General features: G+C 50.8%; 1 protein-coding gene across 3 annotated transcripts in view; it reads right to left on the bottom strand.

Moving 5' to 3' along the window:
* Positions 1-23,128, bottom strand: part of erbin (erbb2 interacting protein) — a 45,009-nt gene that overhangs the window by 4,421 nt on the left and 17,460 nt on the right. For 2 of the 3 annotated variants that reach the window (XM_060050325.1, XM_060050326.1), the window contains 23 exons: positions 22,672-22,933; positions 21,842-21,959; positions 20,460-20,538; positions 19,873-19,962; positions 18,602-18,658; positions 16,690-16,753; positions 15,973-16,047; positions 14,354-14,498; positions 13,895-13,967; positions 11,445-11,574; positions 10,889-11,004; positions 10,610-10,679; positions 9,767-9,866; positions 8,097-8,218; positions 7,172-7,345; positions 6,565-6,729; positions 6,129-6,246; positions 5,355-5,538; positions 3,193-4,738; positions 2,670-2,831; positions 1,383-1,439; positions 781-966; positions 233-325 (listed from right to left, as the gene is read on the bottom strand). In XM_060050325.1, coding sequence (XP_059906308.1) covers positions 233-325; positions 781-966; positions 1,383-1,439; positions 2,670-2,831; positions 3,193-4,738; positions 5,355-5,538; positions 6,129-6,246; positions 6,565-6,729; positions 7,172-7,345; positions 8,097-8,218; positions 9,767-9,866; positions 10,610-10,679; positions 10,889-11,004; positions 11,445-11,574; positions 13,895-13,967; positions 14,354-14,498; positions 15,973-16,047; positions 16,690-16,753; positions 18,602-18,658; positions 19,873-19,962; positions 20,460-20,538; positions 21,842-21,959; positions 22,672-22,857 — 4,110 coding nt within the window. In that variant the 5' untranslated portion in view covers positions 22,858-22,933. The remainder of the gene's footprint in view (positions 1-232; positions 326-780; positions 967-1,382; positions 1,440-2,669; positions 2,832-3,192; positions 4,739-5,354; positions 5,539-6,128; positions 6,247-6,564; positions 6,730-7,171; positions 7,346-8,096; positions 8,219-9,766; positions 9,867-10,609; positions 10,680-10,888; positions 11,005-11,444; positions 11,575-13,894; positions 13,968-14,353; positions 14,499-15,972; positions 16,048-16,689; positions 16,754-18,601; positions 18,659-19,872; positions 19,963-20,459; positions 20,539-21,841; positions 21,960-22,671; positions 22,934-23,128) is intronic. The other variant, XM_060050327.1, reaches the window with a different exon arrangement.

Here is a 23,128-nt window from a genome sequence, read left to right on the forward strand (position 1 = left end):
GGAACCACACGCACCGAAAAAGCATTTTTACAAACCACACACCTACATTTTATAATAGGATAAGATGTAAATACAGACTAAAAGGTGTCAACCACAAGTTGGCGAGAAAGCGTTTGATAGTTGGCAGGGACCAGCTCATACAATTGGTTTGGTATCCGTATCAATTCATCCAAAATGCTGTGGTTTGTAACTAGTTCAATGAGGAGATCAATAGTCCAGAGTGTAGGCTTACGTTATCCTCCGGTCTGAAGGGGTTTCCCCGGCCGCCCACTCCCCCCGATATGCTGAAGCCCAGCTCCGGACTCTTCTCCACCTTCACACACATCTGGAACAACAGCAGCAGACCCACGAGTTGGTCAGTCACTCGCAGTGAAACCATATTCATCTTCAACACTTATTTGAACAGGGAGGCTCAGTCGAGTCCCAGGACTCTACGTCAACCAGTCCCTGCACAGGCAATATTCAGCAGCAAGCAAACATACTGATATGTAACCCCAAAGAGTGATATACAGTCAAATAAATAAATACACAAATTATTGAACAAGTAGGGAAATGAATAAAAGAGTAACAGGGTAATCAGGGAAAAATGAAATATTTCATCGTCAATTTTCAAATAAACAATTGTTATTGCCAAGACCAAGTTAAGGGAGAACCTCAAAACAATGTACCCCACACGCCCCCACCAACAGGGGTCTGTCCAACCCATCTCCACCGCCAACCCTGTGCTCCCCCTGGGGGTGGTTCTAACACGCCCCCCCCCCCATAGGGGACGGGGCTTACCTCCTGGAGGGCCTCCTGGGGCATGCGCGGGGGGCCGTGTGGTCCGGGCTGTCCGGGCTGCTGGGACACCTTGAGCATCAGGTAGTCGATGAGCTGCTCGCGGGACGGGTGGCGCGCCATGGAGTTCTGGCTCAAGTTGGGACGCAGGGCCGGGCCTGGGCCCAGCTGGCCGTTCACTAGAGGCACCTGGGGAGGGGGGGGGGGACGACGACGACACTTGGTTATAAGTTGGGGGACACCCTAATGGGATGTGAATCTGTGTGTTTGGGATCGTTGCTTGCTGGCGTACAGTTTAGATGGGTTGTTGGAGGAGCTTCGCCATGCAATGAACATAGCCCTATTGGGCTTTTATCATCTTTTATATAAGTAACATTATGCTGCCATAGCAACCTCCAACTTTTAGCTCAATACAAATTGTGCTCGCTCATGCATTTCTACGTCCTTGAGTTCGGCCTGGAGCAGAAACGGCAGGACGGGTGAAAAACACACAATTCAGTTCATAGTTGTCGACTCATTGAGCCGAGGTCAAAAGCACGACCCATGCGGGTGGCGGTCACAGACGACACAGTGACGCGGCAGACCGCCCGCGCTCTCCTGCTTACGTTTCTGTGAGGGTCCAGGGTGTAACTCTGCTGGCCCGGGATGCTGAACACGTCGTCCTAAACAGAGAGCACAACCCCCATGTTAACATCCTGTCTCAATACATGGGCAGAAAACAGCAGTTTGGTGGAATATTAAGAGGGTGATTATGATTAACGCCAAAATGAAGGGTATATTAGGAATGGAGATTAAGAACTAGGGACAAAACCTAGGAAGGCCGATGCCAATGTGTTGATATATTTATAATAAATCAGAAATATCCATCATTAATATGGATCCGTCTCAACCACTCACTGTAACACACGTGGAGGTTTATGAGTGCAGCATTTATAGGAAACATATCAACATGCCATCAATGGTCTTCCTACGTCTTGCCAAACACATTCATTTCCCCCAAATCAAACACGTTCTGCCTTAAAGACTCTACTTCCTGCCACTTACCTCCGACAGACACAGTACTCATCTTCAAACAGGTGGGGAAAGGTCATAGGAGGACTGATGTGAGCAACACGAGGCAGCGAGAAGAGGATGAAAGAGCATGAGAATGATTTGAAAGGGTCCGTTTAGTAGGCGGGGCAGGGGAGGGAGATCACGGTGGTGGTGAATGTGATCACAAGGTTTCACACGCCTACAGGTGACGCCTGACGGTGTCTTTCGACAGCTGCAGGTTAGAGTGGGGAGGAAACGCTAAGGGGGCCCCGAAACCTGTTCTAGTTTGAAAGGGGGCATTCGTGCTGTGACGTTCCGAAAATGTAAAAAACTCCCTTTATCGTCCCATGTTTGTGATGCAAACACAAAGTGTATGGAAGTGCTTAAGTAAGTGTGACTGTGTAAGTTGGCCTTACCAATATTTATTCGGATGTTTTATTCATTAAATGTACATTAAGGCCTCTCACAACCCAGTTGGGAGGCCCATCCACACATGGTTATCTAGAGTAATACTAAAGTACTAAAAATGCCCCTTTTAAAACAAGAGCTATGCTACAAAATCACATTAGAGAACCGTATTAACCCCAGGAGTCAGTCCATCCTTCCGTCTGAGAAGACATCACCAGTCGGCAAACGTTTTCACTAAAAAAGCCAAATCCAAACTAGCCCAAGAACAAATTTCCTTTCAAGCCAGATCAGTGATGACTCCTCAGTTTCAAAGCGAAGGACCCAGGGAACAGAGAGAGAGAGAGAGAGAGACTGGAACACAGGGTGATCTCCTGGTCTCGAGAGGAAGCAGCCTAAGGACTACTGGGAGTGGGGGTCCACGCTAGCCGGCTCGCTGGCGACACCGTACTCACGCAGAAACCCGAGGGTCCGAGGGACAGGCCGTCCCGCGGACTACTGAGCAGAGAGCCCTGGCTGGCATGCATGGCCCTACGGCCCCCGCCCGGGGGGTGGTGGTGGTGGTGAGACCAGCCCAGCGGGGCGTGAGCCGAATTATAGGAGCGAGACAGCGCGTTCTGAGGTGGAGAGGGGATGACATGGACACGGAGAAGCCCACACAGGCCCCCCACTGTTCAGAGCGAGGCCTTGCGGCGGTGCCCACCGCTTAATAGAAGCTCATCAACAACAGGGTTAGTGTAGAGGCAGTCTGCTGGAACCTGTTAGTAGCATTTACAGTCTGGCGTGTCTTGTGCGACTCAAACCGGCAATTAAAGAGGCGGTGTGTGCGCGCGCGGGTGTGTGTGTGCGCGCGCGGGTGTGTGTATGCAAAGAAAATCTATCGGTTTAAACTTGCGGCGTCCTTTAACATGACAACAACAACAACAACAACGACGACAACATGAGACACTTTTCTCCTTATTTTTTGTCCTCCTTTACCTTTTCCATCTTCTTGGCCTCGATGTGCCTCATCACCTGGTCCCTCCAGTCGGTGGGCACGGGCCCCCGGGACCCGGGCCCCAGCAGGGGGCCCCCGTCCAGCAGCGAGTGCTCCGAGCGCACGCGTCCCCCGGGCCTCTTGCCGGGGCTGAGGTGCTGGTAGTTGAAGTCGCTGACCGACATGGTCCGCTCGGGCAGCAGGTGGTCCTGGGGCGGGGGCCGGCCGCCGCCCGGGGGCCGCGCCGAGGCCGGCGCGTCCATGCTGTAGGTGCGCGCCGACAGGGGCCGCTGCAGGGCGTGGCTCATGGCCAGCGGGCCCCGGCCCAGCGTGTGGATGTCCCGGTAGGTCATGTACTCGCCCTCGGGCAGCTGGTAGCGCCCCATGGAGACGGCCGAGGAGCCGCTGCTCTGCCGCTGCAGGGTGCTGCTGCGGCCGGGCCCCGGGGGGCCCCCCGAGGAGGGGCCGGAGGGCTGCAGCCGGTCCTTGGCCCACATGTCCCCGGGGGCCCGCGCCGGGTAGCCGGGCGGCAGCGCCTGGTTGCGGTTGGAGTAGTTGGTGTTGGCCAGGGAGTTCTGCTGCTGCTGCTGCGGCGGCGGCGGGGGGCCGGCGGGGTAGCCCTGGAGCTCGGGGGGGACGGCGGTCCGCTGGGTCCAGAGGCCGTCCTTGGGGCCCGCGGGGGGGGGCTGGCCGCCGCTGGAGTACTGGATGTTGTACTGGGGGGGGGGCAGGCCCAGGGCCATGCTGGAGGCCACGGGGTACCGGCTGCTGCTGCTGGCGGCGGCGGGCTTGTTGGCGGCGAGGAGGTCCGAGGAGGAGGACGAGGAGCCCGGGTACACCTGGAGGTTCTGCTCGTTGAGCAGCGAGGCCGACTTGCTCCGGACGATGCTCTGGCCCTGAGCCGCCGCCGCCGCATCCATCATCATCGCCCGGCCGGTCGCCTGCCCGTCGCAGGCGTCGTCACGGACACCGGCGTCGATGGAGTACAGCCTCATCCCCACGCCGCCGCCGCCGCTCTCCATGTTGCCGATGCTCTGCGCCTTTGCCACCGTGGGCGGGGCCAGGAGCCGCTTCTCGGGGGACAGCTCCTCCGTGCTGCGCGAGAGGGACGCGTCCACGCCGCCCCCCACTCCGTTCAGACGCTCGCCGACGCCCCGCCGGCCGCCGTTCTGCAGGGGCTCCCCGTTGTTGTTGTTGTTGCCGTAGTGACCGCGCCCCTCGTCCGCCTGCGACTGGCCGCGGGTGTACCTGGCCGGGTCGTCGGGACGGCCCACGTTGTCGGTGGCGGGCGGCGGCGGCGGCTGGGAGACGTTCATGTTGATCTGGTCCCAGCGCGTGTAGCCGTCCACCGGCCCGTTGTTCACCTCGTCCACGCCCCTCTTCAGGAAGGAGAGGCGGGCCTCCACCGACAGGTCGTAGTCGCCCAGCGGGCCGGGGGGCAGGGCGCGCTGGGAGCGCAGCGCCGCCTGCAGGGACGAGGCCGAGCCGTTGCCGTTGTGGAGGAACGGCGACGTCTCCTTGGCCGGGTTCATGTTCTCGTCCTCCAGCCTGCGGGAGGGGCGACACAGAGGTGGTGAGGGTGAGGGAGACACACGAACTAACGGACGGACTAGCAACATGGAGTCACAAAGAACTTTAGATCACACTCCAGTTTGGAGTCTCCTCGTTTGGCTTTGTTTGAAGGTGTTAACTTAGGCCTTAAGGTTTTAACCTATAATGTAGCTTTATTCGTCTTTTCCATTCATTTATCTATCTTGATGAGCATTTTACTTTCAAAGTGTGATCTGTGGGGGCTGCAGAGAAGAGGTGGGTAAGGTGGGGGGATGGGGATGAATGCTCTGTTTGATACTTTCATTTGTTTTTTGAACAAAAGAAACGAACAAAAAGCAGAACCAAGCATTCTAGTATCATTTCTTGTCAAAATCCCAACTGCAGATCATTGATCAAGCGAGCAGCGTTCTCACACAAAGCTAACCTTACTACTCAAAAAAAAAACCTAGTTCCTAAAAACGTTTTCATATGACTAATTCATGGGGATTCCCTCAAAGACAACTTTCCATCGCCGTGACAAAAGTGATGCAATATAACCTGATCTGAGATCAGTTTCCAAGAGGAGGCGACATTGAGAGCGCCATCTAGGGGACGACTGGTGCACGACTCCCACCTGCTCTTGGGCAAGAAGGGCATCTTGGCCTCCTTCTCGGGGGTGCAGAGGGAGTTCTCCTGGCTGCTGTCCGTCGTCAAGGAGACCGAGTCCGACATGCGCGACGGCGACGAGCAGTTGCTGTTGTTCTGGTTGCTGTTGGCGACCGTGTCGTCCAGGAGGGAGTCGGCGTCCTTCCCGTCGTCTGATGTGCAGAAACAGAGAGCTCTTTGTTAGGGTCATTGTAGCTAGAGAGTCTTAAAGCTCCAAGGTAAACCAAACCCAGAGGCAACTTGTTTTGGATGAGGGATGTGGTGCGTTATACAGTGGTGCGATGAGTGATCCATGTTCAAATCTCAATTTAAACGCACAACGTTTTCAAAATGGTCTCTGGTTTGAGATTTCTGTAGCGTCATTGATATCACACAATACCTTATCGCACTACACCGCTTTGTTGAATGCTTGATTCTGATCAACTGGTCACTGGACAATTAGGGCATTTACTCGTCGGTTATTCCTAAACAATAGATTGTTGCTATGAATAATGACTTTTTTTTCCAACCTTTAAAGGATCTTTTTTGGAATTGCAAAAACAATACTATGCAATTTCTTGACAGAAATACGTGACAGAGGGGTCTAGTATGGAGGAGCTGTACATCATACCTTAGCATAATCAAAGCACGTCCCTAATATACTTAAATAACAATGAATACCGGCACAGCTTCTGCCACATGATGGGACAGAAGCCGCTGAATAGACACCAAGTGAATGTAAGTAGGACGTATAGTTAAGCACCTTTCTTGTCCTTGCTGAGGGTCACCACTTTGGGCTGGTTGATGGAGATCTCAATGAGGGGTGGCCTCATCTCCGCCACCTTCATCTCCTCCTCTTCATCAGACAGATCCTCAGAGTCCTGCAAACAGCCGCAGTTGGTTCATTATATGATCGATAAACAAGCACACACACGCACACACACAGTGTGGTTCCTGCTTTTTGGGGTTGCCTCTATGCACAGCACATGTCAGGGATAACAGATGCAATGGATGTGTGTGAAGACATCACTTTACTGACATCAAACAGAATATGCATCACTATAGAATTCCATGTGAGCCATTATGCAAATCGAATGTTAATGAATCAAAAGCATTTCGCCGTGCACGTGGCTCCATGGTCCCCGTTGTCATGGTGACACCGTGAGGTTGCGAGCTAATGAGATGGCTGCGAGCGGTACCTCCAGCGTGTCCTCGTGCCTCATCATGGAGGGGTCCGAGGACTTGTAGGGGGTCTTCTGGGAGCTGTAAGACTCTGAGCTGTCCTTGGGGGCGGTGGAGTCGTCGGCGTGGGAGATGGGCTCCGCGTCCACGGCCTGGCCGTTGGCGCTGGGGGCCTCAATCACCTGGTGGGGGGCCGGGGGCAGAGAGGGAGGGGTTGGGTCATGGTGTCACCTCGTTACGACAGCATGTCAATCAAACATATGTTACAAATAAACAGGGACAATTTCTACAACCTCAAGTAATCCAATACATTGCTGTGCTTTGTGTTACTTTAACCCGCTAGCAAGACGATACTAATACCAGCAGAAGTGGCATGATTTTAGGTAGACGTCATTAAAGAGGGGTTAGGCATCGCGCTAAAAGGACGCCCTGGGGAATAGCGTGCGAGATCCCAGAGTCAAAGTGGACACAGTCCGGTATTAGGATTCCTCTAGTCTAGACCCTGGTCTAAAGGACGGACCTACTCTCCCATCTCGTGAGGACTAACTGGGATCGTAGCTCTCCCTTTAGAGGAGGAGCCCTCCACAGAGGGGTATGAAGGCGGGACATCGCTCCGCCACACACCTTGACGCCCACGTCCTGGATGCCGATGTGGTTCCTCTCCTGGGGGCGGCCATCCCTGCCGGACCCCTCTCCGGCCTCGTCCTCCTTGAGGCGGTGGGCCACGGACTGGGCCGTCTTCACCATGTTCTTCAGCTCGTCAGGGTACGGGGTGGGGTAGCGCTTCAGGTTCCCCTCCTAGCAGGACGGACACACACACACACACACACACACACACACACACACACACACACACACACACACACACACACACACACACACACACACACACACACACACACACACACACACACACACACACACACACACACACACACACAGAGAGCGAGAGAGAGAGAGAGAGAGAGAGAGAGTCAGCTCTTTGTGGGGACATGGAGGGGAGAAGGCCCGCCTATGGGCTGCTCTTGTGAAGTTTAGTTTAGTGCCCACACCACACACAAACACACACACACACACACTATAAATGAAACATCTCCGTGGGGACGGTAAGGGAACACTGCTAACGGCCAGATATTCAAAAGGTTATTCATAGGTTATGCATTAAAAAGTCTTAAAACCGCACAGTATTACAGCTCAATTATTGAACTGCATTACCCTGCCGTTACATATACAAATAAACATATTATAAAAATTGTGTTCCTGTTTTCTACCTCTGTACCGCAGCACAAAGCCTAAAGCACAAGGCCATGTCGGGACAAACACAACAGAATGTTGACCTTGTGATAAAGTGTCCTTGACGAAAGCGAGCAGAAACAAACACTGCGCAATCCATCCATGCGCCGCTTGTTCAGCTCTGCTCAAACCGTACAGGATCCTACTGGTTCTACGGGCTGCCCTACAAATATGAACCAGGCTTGGGGCTGCGTGTGGGCAGGGCTTAAGTGTCCGGGGCAGCGAGCAGAGGGGGGGGGGGTGGAGGATAACTCACCCTGGGGGGCATCTCCCTCTCGTCCTTGTCCTCGTCACACTCGAAGGCCACCTGGGCTCTCTGCTTCCTCTGCTCCTCCCACAGCGATGGGTTGAAGCTCTCCGTGTCAGAGTTGGGGGTGTCTGATGACGTGCACACACACACACACACACACACACACACACACACACACACACACACACACACACACACACACACACACACACACACACACACACACACACACACACACACACACACACACACACACACACACACACACACGCGCAGAGAAACACACACAAAATCAGGAAACATGCATAACATTACATGAAAACATCTGGCACTTTATCCTCCTTTTAACCAATTATTAAATATGTATGATTATTAATATTGATCCCATTAAAAACAACCTTCCACCTATGTTATTCTCTGAGGTTAACTCATTTCTAACAGAAAGCCATGTTCTTTTGAAAATGTCTGAAAGCAATTCTACAAAACAGACAGCAGATGGCGCCCAGCACAAACAAGTATCTTATCACATGTAGTGGATGTGAAGGGAATTTAACCCTATGGTGGCACAGAAAATATCCACATCAATATAGTCATTAACAACACAATCAAATAAAATTCTATATTTTTTCATCCAAACATTAAAATGAAAGTGTTTACCCTTTTCCAAAATGCTTTACTATAAAAACAAACTTGAAATAAAAAGCAACTGTCCTCGGCTTTAAAGGTTACATTTTCAGTACGCCTATAAAGACTGAATAGAGCAATGCTGAGATGTTAAACACACCAGCCTTCCCACTGTTCTTTTATACGCGATCCGATCAGAGCGCCAGCATTAAAGAGCCCTTTATAAAACATACATGTCTGATTTGCTCAGTCAGAACTCTCCCGGCGTGGGTCTGAAACGGACCGGGACAATGAGGAACTCCCAGGGAACACTGGCGAGCTCTGGGAGAATGTGCCGCTGGCTGGAGATTACAGCTATCCTCAGAACAACACGGCACACCCTCAACGTTTATCTTGACATCCGAGCTCAACTGTATTGTATGGGCTTTGTGGTTGCGTAATCTCATCGCTGAAGCTTAGCAAACGACGCCACACGCACATTGCAATCTTGGCCCCCTTCTTGCCGTAGGACGCAGAGAATTACAATCCCAACGCGACTCCGATCGTTAGGGGGAAATGGACGGGCTGCAGACCGTTAAGCAGTGAATGGTTTGATAGACGGCTGTCTGTGTCTCCTGTGTTGAAGTCTACTCAGGATGTGCATTCACCTCCTCTTTAACGCCTGGAGCGATACGCATGTCGCTAAACGGACTCCGATACGATCCAGGAACCGTACTCGGTTAGAAACGACCCAGTGCGATTTGGTTTGATAAGGGATCACTTCCGTCTCTTCAACTCATCCATATCCCATCCTGATTCCAAGTCAGCCTCATAAACTCGTATTGAATATCCTTTAACCGTCGGTTACCTAAAACACCACGGGAATACAGGCGTGTGATGCTTTTGGTAATTACTATGAAGTAAGAAAAAGCATAAAAAAATAAGATATTGCGACCGGAGTCGGGGGTCGAGATAATGATGGGCCATAGCGGTCGGCCATCTTGCTGGAGGAGGCCCAGAGGAGGGTAGAGGAAATAATGAGAGCCAGGAGGAACAAAGAGACAGGAACTCACACTCCTCGGCCCGGGTCTGCTGGGGGAACATGTAGTTGGTGAGCACCGTGTGATGGGTCTCAGGGTCCTCCTCCTTCTGCAGGGGGATCAGGGGCTTGGACTGAGGGAGTGAGACCCCACAGCCAGGGTGGGGAGAGGGAGGGAGGGAGAGAGGGAGAGAGGGGGAGAGGGGAGAGAGGGGGAGTAAGCTATGATCGCTCTGCAATCACCGGCACCTCGCACAATTTCAAACCCAACCATGTGATGCTGGTCTATGCGGTGCTGAGGCAGAATGTGTGTGTCTGTGTGTATGAGTGAATATGTGAGTATCGACTAGCGTTTGTGGTGTGTGTGTGTGTGTGTGTGTGTGTGTGTGTGTAAGTATGCGAGTATAGACTAGTGTGTGTTTGTGTGTGAATATACGAGTATAGACTAGCGTGTGTGTTTGTGTGTAGATATCCGAGTGTAGACTGGCATGCGTGGGTGAATATGTTAGTAAAGAAGTGTGTGTGCGCGCGCGCGTGCGTGCGTACGTGCGCGAGTGCGTGCCTGTGTGTGTGTGTGTGTGTGTGTGTGTGTGTGTGTGACGGGAGCATCTGGCGGTATGCTAGGCTACATTAGCCAATATTCATCGTGGTGATATCACATGAATATGTTCATGTGTTTGTGCCAAATAACAAATATGCTAAAGTATGGTATTGCCTGCTGGACCAAAATGTTCTCAATCATGAATTTAAGTGTTAAATATTGGCATCATGTGGCATGCTTTTAATAGTGATCGGAGCAGATTCAAAAGGTTTTGTGTGTCAGTGTATGCGAGCGCTCGTGTGTGTGTACATGTGTGCGTGCGGTGAGATGGCTCACCTGGTTTTCCGAGAGCCACATAGCAGTCATCTGATTGAGCTTGGTGAAGCTGTAGGGGAGATTCTTCAACCTGGGATGTCAAAAGTAGACAAGTCAAGACCAGTCCATCGTAATAATATTAAAAATCGATCAAATGCCTTCAGACTCCAAAACCGAAACAAGCATCCATCATAATGTGGGCTAAAAATAGCACGACAGACGTTGGGCATAAGGGAGGATTTATGTATATAATCCCGGCGGGAGGTGGGGTCGGGAGGTGGGGTCGGGGACAGCACTGACTTGTTATCGCTGAGGTTGACCACACGGAGGCGCTGCATGTTGCCCATCTCCTCGGGCAGACACTCCAGCTTGTTGGAGTGCAGGAAGAGCACAGTGATATTCTTCCAGCTGCCAATCTGGAGAAGAGATGTTTAAAGTCAAGCGATGGAAAAACGGTGTGAGAGACATCCCGAGATGAACACATCTTCAAACCCCCACCCCCGCCCCATCCCCCTCTCTCCTTCTCCCCTTTTCTCTCCCTCCCTCCGTCCCCATCTCCATCCATCCTTTCCTCTTCCCTCTCAGACCTTCTCTCCATCTTTTCCTCCTTCCTTACGTCTATAACATTCTCTCCATCCTTTCCTCTTCCCTATCCTCACCTTCTCTCCATCCTTTTTACTGCTCCTTTCCTCTGCCCAATTCCTTCCCTCTCTCACCTTCTCACGGTCCTTTCCTCTTCCTCTTTCCTCCCCCCCTCCCCCCTCCCCCCTCCCCTCTAGCGTGCGGGGCCATGGCTCAACACCCCTGGCTGCATGACGTCACACGGCGCCACGCAACACCTCCCGCCCGCGCTCACCTCAGAGGGGAGCTGGGTGAGGAAGTTGTGGTCGGCGGCGAAGGTCCGGATGTGGACACAGTTCCCGATGGTGGCGGGCAGCGCCTCGATCTCGTTGAAGCTGCAGTCCAGCTCGTCCAGGGAGCTGAGCCTGCAGAGCAGAGACAGTGAATAAAGACGGGTTCCCGGGGACGCAGTCACACGGACAAGGCCTTCCGGGAGGTGCGGGAAAAACAATCGAACAGTCTTAGAATGGCAGGTGTTTGGTATGGTGACATTGTACAGAATGGAATAAATATTAAATGCAATTATTTCGTGTCTATTATTTTATGTCATTATTTGAGTAATGTATGTCTTCTACCATTACTGTTTCCAGTATTTTCTGCCTGCCTCACCGAATATTACCGTCCTTCTCTCATCCACTGATATATTAGTTAGCTAAATAAGTGCCTGTAGCAGCAACCCAACAACCAGTTGGTCAGTGGTATTGAATGGGTTATGGTCAGGCAGGCCTACTCAACCCCCAGCTGCTCAGTGATAAAGAACAGGGTTACGGTCACCAGGTAGGCCTACCCATCAACCAGCTGTTCACTGATAAAGAACAGGGTTACGGTCACCAGGTAGGCCTACCCATCAACCAGCTGTTCACTGATAAAGAACAGGGTTACGGTCAGCAGGTAGGCCTACCCATCAACCAGCTGATCGCTGATAAAGAACAGGGTTACGGTCACCAGGTAGGCCTACCCATCAACCAGCTGTTCAGCGGTAGGGCTTAGGGCTACGGTCACTCTCTGACGAGTCGTCCTCCCACCCTCAATGTGCTCGCCTTGAGGCTGCAGAAGGAGCTGCTTGGCGAGCTACGTCAACACATTGGCTCCGCACGGCTGGCCGGCGGTAAACAGACCCCGCCATTGTTGGTTTGCTAGATTGTTTCCCTGCGGCCACCCTCATGAGGAGAGCGGACCACCCCCGCCCCCCCCCCCCTCCCGGGGACAGAGCGTGTTGTGTCCTGTCACCAAACACTGGTCGCACTGTTCCTCCCGGCCCGGCCTGGTCGGGCATATGGACGGGGGAAACATGAAATGGACCCCTGGGTGAAGCTTACCATCACAGCATGCACCCTGTGTTGGGGGGGGGGGTCCACTTTAGCCGCTGTTACATCGGACCACTCTCTTAAGTGTACTTTTATTCTGAAGCCCGAAGCCCGTTTTTGACTTTTGACATCCAAAATAGACTCGAGTCCCGGAAGAGGAGAGTGAAAAGATAAAGCCCGAGTACGGTCCCGCTCCGTGGGCTTCACTCCGTCACAACAATACCAGCCCATCTCTGCTTTGGGTCGCTATACAAAAAGGATCCGGACCCTTTGGGCTCCATCCTTAAAAGCAACGCGGGTCCAAGGGTTCAGCAACGGCCCGAGGTCTGGTTTAACCAGCTCCGGCCGGTCAGGCCCGGAGCGCCGCGCTCCCGTGAGTTGGAGCGCTCGGACCGCTGGCATGCGCCGCCGCTCCTAATGGCATTACCATCCATATTCTCGATTGCCAAAGAATTAACGGGGGAGATTTGCGTCCTCCTCGTAAAAGCCCGACCTACAACCGGACACAACGGACTACCGATACGGCGCGCCGGGGGGTAAACCGACGTCCGACCCCGCGGGTGAATGAATGAAAAAAAAAAAAAGATTAGATATTTAATCAGTATGCTTAAACTGCAATCCTTACTCGTGATTATGTTAAAACCATGGGTGGGTTATTTTAAAACCTAATCTGTGTGAAAGTGCACTGGGGGAGACAAACGCAGCATACGGAATAGATCACCGTGTTTGGATGTGTAATCCAGAACAAACAGTCACAGATGCTATTGATTGCTGATAAATAAATACTAATAATTAGGAGTGAAATCGTCTTGGAGATTAAATCTTCAATGTAGAGCCAATCCGTTTGGCCGGACCATAGTCGTGGGCTTGATCTTTTGCCCTTGGGTAGGTCTCTGCCAGCAGAACTGCTGACTGCCACCATTTTAGGCCCAGCCCTGTTGACACTGTTGGTGTGACAACAAGACCAGCACGTTTACTGTGTCAATACTCGGTCATCGTCACCCGTGTTAGCATTCAGAGGAGCATGACTGCTACTGTCCCCAAGTCAGGGGGCACTCTGAAGTCATGTTTATGTTTGACTTTACTGTGAATAACAAGTGTGCGTTTGTCACTGAAACAAAAGCTTTGTAGTGGACTATAAAATATATTTGAAACTAATACACAAAATCAAAACCAAGGACTCGCAGACTGAATCATACCTAATGCCTTTAATTGGGTCTTTGATCTGCTCTGAATGCGTGTGTGTTTGAATGGCAGCAGAGGAAGCCAATGAGACAGGGAGAGGGATTAATAGCCATCATGCTAATCCCTCCCTCCTCCCTCACCGAGATGAGTGGATTATATCGCGGACGTCGTCTGTAATGCTGTTAGCACTCACCCTCCGATGGAGTCCGGCAAATACATCAACTGGTTCTCATCCACCTTGAGAGCTGTGAGTTTCTTAAGGGAGCCTGGTAGAGAGACACCGAGACGCAGAGAGAGCATGAGCGATAAAGTTTGAGTGATTGATTTCTTGCACTACATTAAATGAATATCTACTGCAGCTATTCATTTCGTTAACAAAAAGCCACTGTGCATTATGTTAAAGGATGTACACATCGATTGGGTCAGCCGGACATATCTCATGTTACAGTCCTGCAGTCAGGACTGTCTGTGTGTGCGTGTGTGCGCCTGTGTCTCTGTGTGTGTGCGTGTCTGTGTGTGTGTTCTCCAGTGTGTGTGTTCTCCAGTGTGTGAGTGTGTGCTCCTGTGTATGTGCTCCTGTTCGTGTGTGTGTGCTCCGGTGAGTGTGCGTGGGTGCTCCTGTGTGCGTGCGTGTGTGTGTGCGCGTGTTCACCTATGGAGCCGGGTAGCGTTGTGAGGGCGTTGTTTGACAGCAGGAGGTCCTGCAGGCTCTCACAGCCACAGATCTGCTCGTCCACCATCTCCAAGTTGTTCTTGGACACGTCCAGGTAGGCCAGCTGCTTCAGCATGCCAATCATCTGGACACACAGTCACACCACATCAGCCTACATACTAAGAAGCTATCAAGCTTCAGTAGACCATCATCTGGACACAAGTCACATACATCAGGCTACATGCTAACAAGCTTCAGTAGCCCATCATCTCGACACAAGTCATACACATCAGGCTACATGCTAACAAGCTTCAGTAGACCATCATCTGGACACAAGTCACATACATCAGGCTACATGCTAACAAGCTTCAGTAGCCCATCATCTGGACAAAAGTTACACACATCAGGCTACATTCTAAGAAGCTATATGCTAACAAGCTTCAGTAGACCATCATCTGGACACAAGTCACACACATCAGGCTACATGCTAAGAAGCTACATTCTATCAAGCTTAAGTAGCCCATCATCTGGACACACAGTCACCACATCAGGCGATATGCTATCTAGCTTCAGTAGCCCGTCATCTGGACACAGTCACACACACATCAGGCTACATGCTAAGAAGCTACATGCTAACAAGCCTCAGTAGCACGTCATCTAGAGTCTAGATGATGGGCTACTGAAGCTTCTTAGCACGTAGCCTGATGCGGTGTTTCTAGATTCTAGACACAATCACACCAAATCGAGGTACAGGCTAAGAAGGCAGCAAGAAATGTGACGATCCTGGTTCCCGTTGGGTTGAGATTTGACTACGGTTACATTTAAAATTCTTCATTTCCATTTCTGAAAAGAAAAACTATTTTCTGCAAATGCATTACAATTCCTCTAGGTGCAACTTTAGTGCTGTTTTTTTTTTACTAGTTCTACCAGTGATAACATTTTGAGACAAAAATGACATAGAATCAAAATAGTGTGAACAAGCTGACCCTGAATAACATTTTGTCCCAGGAATGGCCTCATGCTCCGGGCAGCTTCACCCCCATAACAACCCTGTTTACGGCCCGCGTCTGGAGAGCTTCCCAGAGACGACCCACGCCGCCCTCGCCTCATCGTATGACGTAACGCTTCACACACACGTCGGCGCTCACGCTGGTTGTAAATCAGGTGCTTGATTCGACTCCGCGGCCATGCGACTCAGGCTCGTAGGAGGCCGGCCAACCAGAGAGCAAGAGGGGGCTGATGTCGACATAGCACCACCACAAATGAGGCTCCAGAACACGATAACAGCGCTACACACGAGGCCCTGGTTAGCCATGCCCCCACGCGGGCGCTCAGGTGAGGAGCACCTTCCAACACAACCAGCCTTCACCCCCGACCACGTCACGACGCACACGCAGGTATGAAGAGAATCATGATAATACTTAAACGTATGATAATAATAATACACATTGAATAAATGCATACAATTGAAATAATGACATCAATAAATACTCATAGTAGTTATACTTATATAAAGAGAAACACAAATGGGATTCAAACAGACCAAGCACAATAACAAACGCACCAACGTCAACAACAACAAATAGGTGTGTTAGTGAGCGGCGGCAGTGAGGACGTACCCCAGGTAGGAAGGTGAGCCGGTTGCAGTCCATCCACAGCTCCTTGATCCCACTCAGCTGCTCCAGCACCTCAGGCTGCACACACACACACCGTTAGCTACACGTGTGTGTGTGGGGGTGGGTGGGTGTCTTTCTGTTCGTGTTTCTTTCTCTGTGCGTTCCTTTCCGGTCAGTGTGTGCTTCCGTGTGTCCTCTCCGTCTGTGTGTGTGTCCTCTCCGTGTGTGCTTCCGTGTGTCCTTTCTCTCTCTCTGTGTGTGTGTGTGTGCTTCCGTGTGTCCTCTCTCTCTCTCTGTGTGTGTGTGTGTGTGCTTCCGTGTGTCCTCTCTCTCTCTGTGTGTGTGCTTCCGTGTGTCCTCTCTCTCTCTGTGTGTGTGCTTCCGTGTGTCCTCTCTCTCTCTCCGTGTGTGTGCTTCCGTGTGTCCTCTCTCTCTCTCCGTGTGTGTGCTTCCGTGTGTCCTCTCTCTCTCTCTGTGTGTGTGCTTCCGTGTGTCCTCTCTCTCTCTCTGTGTGTGTGCTTCCGTGTGTCCTCTCTCTCTCTCTGTGTGTGTGTGTGTGTGTGTGTGTGTGTGTGTGTGTGTGTGTGTGTGTGTGTGTGTGTGTGTGTGTGTGTGTGTGTGTGTGTGTGTGTGTGTGTGTGTGTGTGTGTGTGTGTGTGTGTGTGTGTGTGTGTGTGTGTGTGTGTGTGTCAAAGCCATCTTTGCGTGACAGCGACTCACCACTTCAGTAAACTCGTTGCTCCCTAGGTCCAGCCTCTCCAGCTGGGTGAGTTTGTGCATGCTTCTACAGCGGGGCACAGAGGGAGAAGGAAGGTTAACAGGACGCATCCCAAGCACTGCATTGAGGGTGCCCCATTTAACATGTCATAGACTTCACATCACATAAATACATACGTAGTATCTGGGAAAACTGTGTGGAATGTTTGGTTGTAAACATCTGCTATAGACATTGCTTGCTTGTCAATCCCGTATGGAACCTAAGTGCTTTTCTGGCTGGTACACATTGTATACATTGTATAGATTGTATATATATTTTTCCTCAGAACCAGTAGTTCAAAGCGGGCCGCCCCGGGCATGTGCTTCAAATAATGGAACTAGTGGATGAGTGACGCGTGTTGGAGTCAATGTATAGGACTCAAACATAGTCTGACCGACAACCTTTCCAAATTGTTGGTTCAAACCCCAATGTCCACCGCCAATAGCCATGCCTGAGCAAGAGGCCCAACCTGTACCCTCCCATCACCCGTTAAACATAAGCCTTTTTTCCATAAAAGTGCCAGCCAAATGACATAAAGGTTGTGGACAGGGCTGTAAAACCTGGAGCTGTAAACCAAATTCTGGGCTAGAGGACTGTCCTCTGGACCCGCCAGTGTACAAGTACGTAATGAAGGACGTGTGGGTAACGCTGGGAGCGGCTGAGTGGGAGTTCACAGCGGATTAGCAGTGTGGCGGAGTTGATCTGGAGCAGTCTCACAGCGCGGTTTGAGAGCGATCAATATTATAATCCGTTTGGAAGATGTCAAACACCACCAGTGGCTCACCGCTGGAAACATTAACAGAGAAACACAACTGAACAGGAACTTGCAACTCAAGGGTTCAGAAAGTAATTCTAATACAGAATACAGATATTAGAAAGTGATCTTAATCTCGAAAGAAGGAAGGGAGACAAAAAAAAAACAGTGAATGAAGTGCATGCTAATTCTGAGTAATCCATTCTTTGTCTGATTACAGAAGGCGTGTTTCCGGCTATAAAACGTGTCTGGTTCACGCCTGTATGTCCGTGCTCAAGTATTTGTTTATCACACCCCTGGGTTGTTTTCTCACGGCTCTACGTTTCTGGCGATATTCTTGGCCCAAAAGTCCCAAGTCTGTCTGGCCTTCTGGGGACATAAACACTACCGAGAAGGATCTGTTGTGTTTTCAAACCCAACACTACCCCCTCACTTAAGATAAGACGGGCCGTATTAATCCCAGACAGCAGGAACCGTGTGGGCGGCACAGCAAGAGACGCACACAGCAGTAAATACAAAATAAAGAAAAAAAACATCTATACATAATCCGAGCAGTAGAGAGGAAGAGGTTTCCATTCACAACGTAAACACTACGGTCCGTTTAATACACTGTCAGACCGCAACAGATGATCGGTCTGAGAAGGTTAATCTGCAGAAGAGGAAGGCAGCACTCATCTACAGACGAACGCCCCTGGTGTTGACTTGTTCACGAGTCCTGTTGTAAACTCCACTGCACCAAAACAAATTCCAAACGTGTTTACATGTCATGGCAAATAAAGTCTTCTGAATCGGAAAGTGAACGAATGAGCCAAAGAAAAAAGCACTTTTCCATAAATGCAGACGATCAATGCATTTATCCAAAAGGTGAGATAACATGGCAAAAATTCTTGGTTGAAGATTTTAAAACCTGTCTGTGCAGGCAGCCAAGTCACCACAGCGGTGAGGGAGTGGGGAGGGGGGGCGGGGGGCAGGGGGCGGGGGGCAGGGCTTATGCAAGACTTGAATTCACTGCCACAGTCAAATGTGTCGAGAGCAGGCTGTGTGTGGATCAGATAGACAGAGAGAGGAGGGAGAGAAGGGGAGGGGGGGAGAGAGTGTGAGAGGGGAAGCGGGAGACTTACTTTGGCAACATCTTTAACTGGTTCTCTCGCAGCTCCAAGATCTGCAGTTTCGTCAGCCTGGGGAGGAGAAGGCAATATTTGAGTGATTCGAAACGCAATATTCCTTGAATCAAAATGGAAAATGACCATTAATAAGGGCCGGAATATCACGCCAGCATTGATATTTCAGCAGCGCATTGGACAATTCAAATCGGTACAGCTACACCAACATACCCTGCATGCACTTGCACAATCCAAGATTGTAATACAAGATTAACTCTCAATGTGTGCAGGTTTGTTTGTGAACTCTTTCATCGTTTCTACTTTACAATGGACATTGTGGTCATGATTAATAACGTTGCGTTTCCTAATAAAGATTGTGCCTAATACAGCATGTTGTACTTCCCTGGGATTTTAAATACACTAAATATACTAACTTGTATTGTTTCTGTGTCGCATTGCAGCAAGGATTCTCTCTGCCTGTCTACTTTGCTACCTGCACCAATCTATGGCACCCTGCGGTGTTTTATGAATGAACTTTAGTTTAAAGAAAGGGCATTAACTGTAGCAATGTCATAGCTGGCGTTTAAAACTCTGATGTATTGCCCATACAGTTTCTACCACAAATAGTATAGACATATCCTAATTAGATAGTTAATGCACTTATATTCACTGGATTTCACTAGCTTGCCTCAAGTCTATTTTGGACGCAGAAATTCCCAACCATAATTATGCTTGTTTGTGCTTTGGAGTTAATACCTAAAGAGAAGGGCAACAATTTACGAAAATCGATTGACTTGCTACAATTAAAAGGGCTGAAAGAAGATAATAAGCCTGGTAGTTAAGAATGACATCACCATTGGGGGACTTCCAGCAAATAAAACTTTGGTTTGCGGTTTATTCCATTTATTAGGGTTATGAATGCTACCATGCAGGGGCAAAATATATATATATATTTTTTTTTTACGGAATTGGGTGCATTGAACAAATGTACTGAACACGTTTGCCATGTTCAAGTTGAGAGTGGGTCACTTTGTTCATTTTCTTTATAAAAAAGGAAAGTTCCCGTGTCTGCAGGTTAATTCCGGAGTGAATTTCATTATTCCAGTACAGGCGAACAAAACCTAGTGAACACTTTTTGTATAGCCGTGCTCATCATAATAGAGAGGGGGTCACCGTGTTTAAAAAAAAAGCTGCAAAACACAACGGCGGAACATGCACCGGTCCGCAGCTTGACCCCGGAGCTGGCGTCTCATTCCCGCTGCCTCGGCGGAGGAAGGATTGAAACTGACCTGCCGAAGCTGGCTGGCAGGAACTCCAGGAAGGCATCGTTTAGGTAGAGCTGGGTCAGGCTCAGGAGCTGGGTGAAGCCATCTGGCAGCCTGTTTAAACGCAACACACACATCCCGGTGAGACACAACACACACACACACACACACACAGACCCCAGTGAGACACAACACACACACACACACAGACCCCAGTGAGACACAATACACGCACACATCGCAGTGACACACCCACACCCCAGTCACACACAAACACACACCCCAGTCACACACACACACACACACACACCCTAGTCACACACACACACACACACCCCAGTCACACACACACACACACACCCACATCCCAGTGACACACACACACACACACACACACCCCAGTCACACACACACACACACCCCCCAGACACACACACACACACACCCCAGTCACACACACACGGCTCCCTGACCGTAAACGCGGGGCTCAGCCGGAGCCAACGTGAGGCCGTAACACACCGAGGGGAAGGTTAATTGAAATGGATGCTGATGGATGGCCGCCTGCATGCGTCCGGATACTCTCACTTGCTCTACACACTCAACACACTCACTTGGATATGGGATTCACGCTGGCCTCCACGATGGTCAAGACCTTGCAGTTCTTGATGTTCTCTGGAAACTCTTGGATATCTAATAAATCACATCAGGGAATAAATACGTCAAGTGCTTCAGAGGCGGCGCCACCGTCATACTGTTGATGACACGCGGACCGCCCCTCGCTTGGAAAAGCGTCTTCCCAATGTAAATAAACGAGGGTCAATAACAAGTTGGGTAACCAGGTTTTTAGCGTGGCGTCCGGGAGGGTTTGCAGATGGTGGTGCACACAGGTGAGTCGCTAAGTAGCTGAAACTAGTCAAACAGGAAGCGGGTCTGTCTACAAGCTCCGAGGCGGGGGTGTGGGAGAGTACCTTCTACAGAGCCCCCCCCCCCCCCCCCCTTCTGTAAACAATCTCAGGGAGAGCAGCACTCGAGGTGAGGGGCCGAGCGAGAGAGATTGAGAGATAGAGAGAGATACAGCCAGAGAGATACAGAGAGAGAGAGGAACATGAAACATGAGCGCCGAGCAGCAAGGCTGCAGCTTCTCAGCGAACACGCTCGCTTCAGGCCAGGCTGACAGAGGGGGGCGGGGCCTGGCGTCCCCCCACACTGTCTCACACGCCCGCCGTGTTTGGTTTGAGACTGTTGACCCTCAAACAGGCTGGGGGGGGGGGGGGGGGGGGGGGGGAGGAGACCGGCGGGATAGCCAAACCCCCTGGGGAGGCCTGGGGCATGTACCTGAAACTGACAAACTGCATAAGGGCAGTTGAGTAAAGATTACTGTGATAGTGATAGAACTTCTGCTCTTTTTGATCAACTGAAAAGAAATACTGAACAAAGTAGTGCTTCGTTCCGTTATTTCTTTGTAATGCTTTAATGAAAGGTCTTTTATTCAAACAGTGCAGGTCTGGACCAGTCAGAGCCGTTTAATCCAAGTCCATCCATCGAGGCGTTCAAACACGCATATATTAAAATAAAATAAAAACAGAATATTAAACTGCTTCATTATTGTTTAATCTGTTTGACAGCGTGGCCATTCAAATAATTGTGTCTAGGGGCTTCTCGCACAGATCTGCGGATAAAACGGTCACCTCTGTAACTGAACCCCAAAGTCAGACCCACCATCACTAACGCCAACATCAGAACAGACTCCATGAGCTCTCAGCAGCCTAAAGATGGATTGAGCAAGGTTTGAAAAATGATCTCCACAACCATTTTCTATGTGGGATGTCCTAGTTTTTAGTAGCATAGTAACATAAAACTAACACAAATATAACAAACTCGGCTCTTCCTTGAGCAAACCATGCTTTTCAAACAACTACTAAACAGAGTGAACTTAAACTTGAACTTCCACTTTGGGCTTTGTCTCAGCTCTGGCCCCCCGGCCCCTGCTTACTGTTTTTGCTGACGTCTAGCTCCCTGAGATTGATGAGGTTAGCGATGGCCGACGGCAACACCGTCACGTCATTATCTGGCATGCTCAGCCGCTGCAGCAACTGGCAGTTGAACAGTTGCTATGAGAGGGGGAGAAAGAAAACACAGGGAGGACAAGATGTATAGTCAGAGACAGGGAGAGACAGTGGATGTACATGGAGAACCGTTCAGTCATGAAACTGGGAGTTTATCCTGTATTTCTTACACGCCGTTTATGAGCAGGTCAGGGGTTTTGGGCCCCTTGCTCAAGTCAGTCTGCCTACAGACGGACTTCGGACATCGGGGGTTCGAACCCAGACCCCTTTCGGCTGGGGCCGCTCGACAGAACTGCTCCCGCTGATATTAAATGATATCTACAGCAATTTCACACAGACATTTCCCCGGTTATTTCCCAGGATTGGTACAATCCAGGACGCCCTCTGTCACGTTTCAACGGAGCAAAGGTCAGAGCAAAGTCCAGGGCAGAGGGCCGACCCCAAGTCAGGCTGTCTGCGACTTTGATTAAATCAGTCTCCGTTTCTGACTGCCCTCATTGTGGTCCCGGTGTGGGTGTCCAGCACCCCGAGCACCCTGTAATGTACACTGTACAATGTAGGGGATCTGAGTGTGTATCTGTGTGGGGGTGTGTGTGACTTGTGTGTGTGTTTCTGAGTTTTGCGAGTGTGCGCGCGCGTCTGACTTCGGGCAGCTCCTCGATCCGGTTGTAGGGTATCAGTGCGTGTCTGTGTGGGGGTGTGTGTCCACCCCAGACTGTGTATTTGTGTGTCCGAGTTGTCCGTGTCGGTGTCTCACTTTGGGCAGCTCCTCGATCTGGTTGGCATCGAGGTGGAGCTCCTGCAGGCTCTTCTCGAAGCCGAAGATCTCCTTGGGCACCGTCTCCAGGCTGCAGTGGGAGTAGTCCAGCGAGGTGACGGGCTCCTCCTCGCCTCGCAGGCATCGGCATGGCACCAGACGGACAAACAGGTTCCGCTTGGACATCCTGGGGCGCGGGGCGGGGGGGAGGGCGGGGGGGGCACGGAGACGACGTCAGGGGGGGCACAGCACCGGGGACCACCTGCGGAAAGATAAAACATACAAAAGTTAGGGGACGGTCACGGCGTTGGTTGTGTCCGTGAACAGGTCGTGGTCGGCTAACGCCTCAATAAAGCCTGGGGGATTACGATGTCCCAGGATTCAGATACGTGACTAAATTAATCCTCACCTTCGGCACCGAAAACAATGAATAAATAAAACAAAATTTAAAAAAATT

This window comes from Gadus macrocephalus, chromosome 4 (genome assembly GCF_031168955.1).
Source record: "Gadus macrocephalus chromosome 4, ASM3116895v1".
Lineage (NCBI taxonomy): Eukaryota > Metazoa > Chordata > Actinopteri > Gadiformes > Gadidae > Gadus > Gadus macrocephalus.